The following is an 8,136-nucleotide window of genomic DNA, read 5'->3' on the forward strand; positions in this document are numbered from 1 at the left end:
GAAAAGGTAAGGTGCCTAATATGGTGAGAAGACACCTGGAACAAATTATGGGGAGATGACAAGGAAAAATAAAGCTAACCAAATTAAAAGCCAAACTCAACTCGTAAGGGTGGGAGAAGAAATATTATAAACAGAGGCTAGTTACCATGGCATGAAGAGGCAAGAATGGGCATCATGGAAGGAAGCCGTGTGGGCAATAGAATAATGAAAACACCTGACCCAAAGACCAACATCTGAAAATGTTTTACTTATGTTGATAAACATCCATAAAGGAAGAGCTAATGGAATGTGCTGAAAATGAAGTGACTCACCAGAACAATCCAGATCTCCTTGCGAAGGACCAGATAAAAACTAGGCATGAAGATGGAGGGTAGGAAGGGCAGAATAAAATGCTGGTGATCGAGGTTGATGTAGAAATGATGGAGTAAGAGGAATAAGTAATGGTGAGGCAGATTGGAGATGAAGTAGCCATGGAAACCATGATTGTGCCAGCCAGTAAGGACTTGGTGCGGATAATCGAAATCACCCTGGGGAGGAGAAGGATGGGAGGATACACATAAAGGTATTTGTTGGTCCAATCCTGGCTGAATCCATCAACAGCCAGTGCAAGTTGATGACGAACCAGAGACCAAAACAGTGGTAACTTGGTAATGAGGGATGTGGCAAATGCATCCAGATGAGGAGTCCCCACTGAAAGCATAGCCACTGTGAGGATCATATAAGTTATGTCCAATTGAAAAAGAGAATCTGCAACAAGGATGAATGCACCCAAAACATGTTATGCAAGGAGAAGAATACCAAGCATGTGGGCTCAAAGAAAAGGAGATCCAAGGTACGACTACAAAGGGAACAAGAACAGGTGCTGCCTTGGTGATTGATATAAGCTACCACCATAGAATTGTTAGAATGGATAATGACCAGACGAGTCGCCCTTACTGCTCATGAGGTTCTATCACTTTTAGGGATATGGACTTCTATGGAAATACTTATCTTCTTGGGCCAAGTGAATATAAGGTCTCTGTAGTGGATTCTACACAACCAATGGAACCTTGCACGAGATCCCTTGGATGCTCCTATTTCTATTCCTCCTCTTTTTGATGATCTGCATTGGTGGTTGGAAAAGGCTCACATGTCGGTGGGTGTCCTTCATTTGGAGTTGCATATCTTCATGGATGATTCCCTCCATGGCTGGGGGCATGGATTGGTCAGCAGGAAGCTGTTGGTTAGTGATCTACAGCAGAGAGGTCTTTCCATATTAACATCCTGGAGTTTCTGGCTGTACATCATACTTTGGATCATTTTCTTCATCTTTCCATGTGGACTGGCAGCCTATGATCAATCTATCCCACAACAGTAAATTTTTGGTTCTGTCTCATTTTACCTTGGAGTCTTTTTTGGTCCTCAGGTGGGATTTTTCTCCAGGTCTATGGATGACCAAGGGAAACATCTCGAATGTTTATCTGCCTTTTCGTATATCTCGTCGGTCAAGGCACTATTTTTGGTTAGTTCATCATGGGGTAGGTTATCAATTTTGTGCCCTTCCCTTTGGGCTCACTTTTGCCCTGTATGCTCTTCATTGAGTGGTTGAGGCTTTTCCCCAACATATGCATGCTCAGAGGTTGCGCTTACACCATTACATGGACAACTGTAACCTGTTCTGAAAGGAAGTCCATCCATCACACTCATCTGCTTCTTTTGAAGGCAGCTCAGGTTAATCAAACTGGAGAAGTCATTCCTTGTACCAAACCAATATCTTGTCCACTTGGGTGTCTTTTTCAACACTCATCTCAGTCAGGGTAAACCTTCCTTCTTTGACTCCATTCGATGGAGCTTTCAGCTCTCTATGTTTTTTTTTTGGGTACCACAAACAGCCTGGAATAAAAACCTGGAAAAGGATGAGTTACAGGTTCAACAGCTTTTTCGAAGAGAAGATTTTATACCACCTCAGACAGACATTGCCTTGTGAGATAATGGAAAAGGGAAAAAGAAGTGGATGACAAGTCCCTTGGATAATACCTGAATAATTCAAAGATCTGTGGCAAAACCATGCCACGGGAAAACAAAATCGGTCAAGTGAGCTCCCACTGGAGCACAACCCACAGGTTAATCACCAATACTGTTGATGAAGAGTCCATCTTTCTCAAATAATACGAGGAGTGGAGAAACCCCTAGAAGTAGGAACAGTTCTCGATTTTCAAGAAATTTACAGGTTGTCTGGAAGGCTGTATTGGTTGTCTGCAAAAAAACAAAACAAAACATAGACCCTCCAAAAAAGATCCAATTACAACAATATTGATGTACAAAGACCCTAAAAAGACTCAATTACCAGAATTTTGATGTTTTTATATCATATATTTTCAAAAAGTACAATTAATGTTTATTTGGCTCTCTTGCATCTTTATTCAACTAATATTTGATGCTTTATTTCCCAGGATGTATCATTACATTGGAAAAAAGAAGCCCAAACCATGCTAATGTTACATGGTATCTTAAGGAAACAGTCAATGATCTGAAAAACTTTTATTCGCCCTTTCATGATGGGCTCAGTATAAAATACACGAGAAGCCAGTGTAGAAAATGAAGAATGGAAATGGGCCCCATCTACTCAAAATTCCATGGAATCTCGAATTCCCACAAAATCAACCGAGAAAAGGAGCTTCTCTTAGATTTCTAAGGGCCAATGCAGGATGGCATACTCTCTCTAGTAAGGTATCTCTCTCAAAAAGATATCAGCAACAAACCAACCAAGATACCAAGAAAAGAGCAGAAGCCTATAACCTAACCAAAGTGGAAGTCAATAAATGATTAAGTTCCTCTGAAATTTGAGAAGGGGATCTATGATAGGCCTCAGACAACAGTTATAAAAATGATAAAAAAATGGAAAACTGTTGTATATGACCAACAAATTCGGTAAAACTGAGAATGTTTAAGATAAACAGTGGAATCTTGTCTAAAGCCCTAAATAGGAAGTAGAGCATTTAAACTCTGAGAGTCCAAATAAGGGTTCACCAGGTGATGGAAAGCCAAGGCATATTGATCCAATAAAAGAAGAGGACAAGACATGACAAAACCCTCCCTCAAATGATCTGCAAGAGGCAGGATGTCTGTCCAAGGTTCATGAGTAGCTGTCTGAGCAAAGGAAGTGCTGGAAAAAAAAAAGGGGTCTAAAATTTCACTACTCTGCTATTGATCTCCCACAAACTCTGCCACAGAGCCAACATGAGAAAGAACATCAGACCACATGTAAGACTCTATCTCTCTGCATATAATGAACTATATGTCATGGAAGGTACCCCCCACCGATGGCTAGGTAATGTTAAAATCATGAGGTAGTAGATAGAGAAGGGGCACCAGGCGACACTGTGACTGTGACGTGAGCATGAGTATTCATATTCAAAAAACATGTCCAAATTTTTGGGGGGTGAGGGGGAATCAGGAAAATAAACAATAAACTCAAGCCCCACGAAGAGATCTAAGATAATTCAAAAGAAAATGTTGCAAATGTAGTACTAGTGCTGAAGAGAAACCAGCCGTAAACATGTAAGGCCATCTTCATCATTTTTGCCACCGAGAAAAAGTGAATATGAAATAACAAGGAGCTTATATATGGATCAGGTATAGAGGGCAAATTGACATAGGTGGAGAGTCACGAAATTAAAATCACTTGCGGCAATATAGTGGGGGTATAAAGACTGAAGCTAGTGAGGTAGAATTCATACCATTGCTTACGTGGGCAAAGAAGAGAACCATTCATCAGGATAAAGCTAAAATGTGAGAGAAGGTGAGTTTCAGAATTGGAAAAACAGAACACACTTGAGAAATCACGTCCAAAAAAGCCATATTAGGTCTAGTTGATTGTGTACTAGGGGCACAGGAATACACAGCAAAATCAGGTGGAGGAAACAGGCTGTCAAATTTCTTGTCATCCAAAATAGGTTCAGTTGGTCAGGAAGAAAATGGGAAACATCAGGAGAAAAAAGCTGACTCATATAATGACCAATCTCTCTTCGAATAAGAACTGATAATTCCATAGTTGTGGTCCCCTCACCTGCAGCAGCCTGTTTTAAGTGTGCTGTAGATGGTATTACCTCAGAAGTGATAAGCTGGACTTTGGAATTCATCATTAAAGATTAATAACCAAACACAACAGTTTTAGAATAAATAAATTAAAAACTAGAAAAAAGTTATCCTTATGTTTGCAAATGTTTGAAAAATGAGATTAATAATTCCACGGAATCAATTACAAAACAGCTCACTCAACTTTGAAAAAAAAATGTAAAAAAAATTTGCTAAGTTTAAAAAAAAAACACCATTGAAAAGCATAATGAAAAACACCTTGACATGAGCACTGCTTAACGAGAAGTGATATTCAGTAAAATTGTATAGAGGGAGTCACATGCGTCAGGAGGGTGTATTGCACTCCTATTGGTGGAGGGTTGTCACATGATCATTTACATGTGAGATGCAATTCAACCGCATTAATCTTTGAGAATGTGGGAGCTCAAGGCCTGTGGCATATGAAAAAAATTTTGCATATAGAGGGTTGCACTGAATGAGAATAGCTATATCTGTGAGAAGAGATAATGTACCATATTGGAAGTTGTAGTTTCAATGTGGCAACATTGCAATAAAACATTGTAACAATGCAAATGTGAAAGTACCTTGAACATTGTGACAGAATTGTAAGTCACTGACATTTCTACAAGTGTCAAATTATCATTTAGAGATAACTTGATTTCAGGATATCTTTAAAGGAACAGGGATTTATTTAAAGTTAACTATAAGTCATTTTCAAGTATCAATAAATACATTTTATAAATCTTAAATTTTTTGTGTTATCTTTAAATATTTGAAGATACATTCAAATATTTAGAGATATCTGGAAATGGCTTTTAAAGATAACATTAAATATTTAGAGATCTCTAAATGAATTTGATACATCTCTAATTGATTATTTGCCTCACCATATATGAGGACATCTACATGGTATGTTTACAACCTTCTGAAGACTTTTTATGACATTCTTACAACTTTATTGTTACATCTGTTTGTATCTTTGTGGGTACATTTTAAATAGTAGTAAAACCAGAAAAAAATGATGTCTAGTTTTTCTATTTTCTAAATATTTTTATCTTTATGAAATAGTCAAAAGTATTGGAACTCTTCTTTTGAAACAATGTTATTTGGAGATTCATATAGTTTAATAAATATTGATTATTAAACAATACTTATTTATCAATTATATCATTTCATAGTTTGTTGAACATCGATTCAGCCTAGGGAGAGAACTGTAAATGTTCCAGTTGACTGAACTACATTAAGACAGGGGGTATAAAAATACTTTTGACTGCCACTCCATTCATTCTACTTTTAAATGATACCTATATATTCATCTTATATTTTAAATTTCCTAATAAAAAGCCTTAAATAAGGCAAACCTATCTTAAGGAGTGAAGTTCTTATTAAAAAAAAAAGTTGTAAACTTTACTTTAAAAAATTTAAAACCATAGAACAATAACTCTTTTTTTGATATGTGTACAATAGTGAATAAATAATCACGTGGAGTACATTACAAAAACGATCAAACTCTTTTTAACATCTCGTCCAGATACTTTTCTGTTGGTGCAGCAACATTTTTACTTATAACAAAAATATGTCAGCTATAATGATAGTTCTTGTTGCCATCTAAGCTACAAATAAAAAGTAATTGTCTAATATCATTTTTAAGTCAACCAGGGTTGATTTTCTTACCTGTCTGGCTTTCACCCATTTGTTACACAATATTATTATTAGTTATTACTAACTTGATACATATATTACACCACATTTTATTTTATAAGAGCATACTACCAAGTCACCAAGTTACTTGGCTTACAGTTACGACTCACTGTCTTCCAAAGTTAGTACAACTTACCAACATAAATATCTATGACAAATTACGAATTGCCGGGCGTAAGCTATAAAAAGTACAATATCAACTAATATCAATAAGTAATATTACTCATAACATAGAGTTGAGGTACTTGTTACTTCTACTTATAGCGTCTTAAAACTTGAACTTCAAACTTTAAAGATATGAAAAGTTACGTTCGATTAAAAAATATATTATTATTAATTATACTTTGATTGAATATGACTCTTTTGAAGATGAAAGTTGAACTGTTGAAACTTGAGGAACTTACCCATTGGAATTGATATTATGCGACCTCCGATTCTATTTCTTGCTTCCAGTAATTTTATATTAGTTTCACCATGTTTTATCAAGTGACTAGCTGCAGATATTCCTGCCATTCCTGCGCCAATAATAATTACGTTAAAACAATTATTCATTTCAACCTTATTACTATTACAGTTTGTTGATATTGCACCTTCCATTTTCTTCAAAGTAAAGTGCTGCCATCTAAGCTTTTAGCATAATTATATATATATATTATTTTCGTTAATTTTCACACTCCCACAATGATTGTTAAATCTAGATTTCAAAGAAGGCCTTGAAAGTTAGTGTTATTAATGAATTACCTATAACTGCACAGAAGGGGTTTTCATGAGGTTTAAACTTGTACCTATAAACAGATTTCAAAAAATTTGTAATATAGTACTTAGCACTTTCAACTTGAATGGCACGTGAGCTAAACCTTTCGTTTGTTTGTTTCTTTCTTTCCCTGTTTTAGCTCAAAGCTACAAAATAGGCTATCACAGCAGAAGCTCGAACCCTTGCGTTGTAAGTAATAAACTTACTGCTTATCCATCGGGGGATTGGGCTAAACGATCAGATCAGAAACACCAAAGTCCTGGCATATTCTTACTGATTTTGAATTCAGAACCAGAGGGAAAGGTAACAAGTCAACAACGCCTATGTTCAGCTATACTTAATCAAATAGTGAAATTAATTGTTATTTTTATAATACTAACATAGTTAAAAGTACATCGCACTTTCGGCGGCATATATAGCGAGCTCGAACCTAGGCACGCTAACTAATAGACCAAGACCGACCGAAATTTTATAGGAAAATAATTTTTTTTTACACACAGCGAGATGGCTGTTTGGGCATTCATTTGTCTTGAGGCAGCAACATTTTGCATAAGGCTAGAGGAGCATTCAATTTTACATGAAGCAGAAAATGGATGCAACTAGAAACCATAAAGCAAACTTTCATTTGGGTTCTTGAAAGTAATTAAACACGAATAAACAGTGCCTTCAACGTTACATAAGGAAGTTGTGAAATTAGCAAGAGAAGCTCCTCTATTAAATCTATTACAACTTTACTGACAGGATATCGATCTCCTCTGCACTAGTTATGCGAAAATGGCAGTCATGAAATATCTTCATTGACAATAAAAGGGAAAAGGGAATAAGACTGCTAGAAAACAAAGTAGTATATGGTGTAGCTAGAAAATGCAAAATATTGGAAATCAGTAAGACAGTATACAGCCAGAACGTCACTGGGAACATGGGTACAATGCTAGAAACCGGGTTTCGATACCCGTGGTGGGCAGAGCACGGAGAGTTCATTGTGTAGCTTTGTGCTTACTTACAAACAAACAAACCTTCCTTATTTATGCTTAATGCCATTCGGGAGAGGACACAGACGAGATTCAGAGTTCTTCGAACCTCCTCCCCCTTAAAGAATTGATTGCATTGTATGATCTTATAAAAAATAAAGTCTGAAATTAGTAAAAAAAAAGCAGTAGAAAGTATATACATATGTTTATTCAAATGATAAAAACGATGGTATACTCTTTGAAGCAATTTCATGAATTTTTAGAATAGTCACTTACGATCACATGTTTCTGTTATTACCTATTATAGTAAAATGGTAAAACTAGGCCATATCTACAACTATTGTATAGGCTCATTCCTTAATTCACAACTGCTAATGTATTGGTGAGCTGCAGGTACATCTATTGGTGACAGGAATGGCCGCCTAGATGCACTATGGGCCCCAGGGAAAAAATGGTATGAATAGTTTTTGGAATGAGGCCGTCTAAATGCATAAATGATTGAAGGTACTGTTAACTGAAGTTCGTCTGAATGTTCCATAGTAATTTCATACACACTTTCACATATTTTCCGCTTCCATGGGCCGCTTACTGAGCGGTGTTGTTCGTCCTTCGAAGTTCGAAGAAGACTACGAC

At 36.4% G+C, this 8,136-nt stretch overlaps 1 protein-coding gene across 5 annotated transcripts in view; it reads right to left on the bottom strand.

The window, feature by feature from the left end:
* LOC106470622 (peroxisomal N(1)-acetyl-spermine/spermidine oxidase-like) overlaps nt 1-6,376 on the bottom strand; it is a 75,000-nt gene extending 68,624 nt beyond the window's left edge. For all 5 annotated transcript variants that reach the window (XR_002613081.1, XR_002613082.1, XM_022399243.1 and 2 more), the window contains exon 1: nt 6,183-6,376. Coding sequence is in view for 3 of the 5 variants with exons in the window: in XM_022399243.1 (XP_022254951.1) it covers nt 6,183-6,375 (193 nt within the window). In the remaining 2 variants the exon portion in view is untranslated. The remainder of the gene's footprint in view (nt 1-6,182) is intronic.
* Between the last annotated feature and the right edge of the window lie 1,760 nt (nt 6,377-8,136).

The sequence above is a fragment of the Limulus polyphemus genome, unplaced genomic scaffold (genome assembly GCF_000517525.1).
Source record: "Limulus polyphemus unplaced genomic scaffold, Limulus_polyphemus-2.1.2 Scaffold4121, whole genome shotgun sequence".
Taxonomy (NCBI): Eukaryota; Metazoa; Arthropoda; class Merostomata; order Xiphosura; family Limulidae; genus Limulus; species Limulus polyphemus.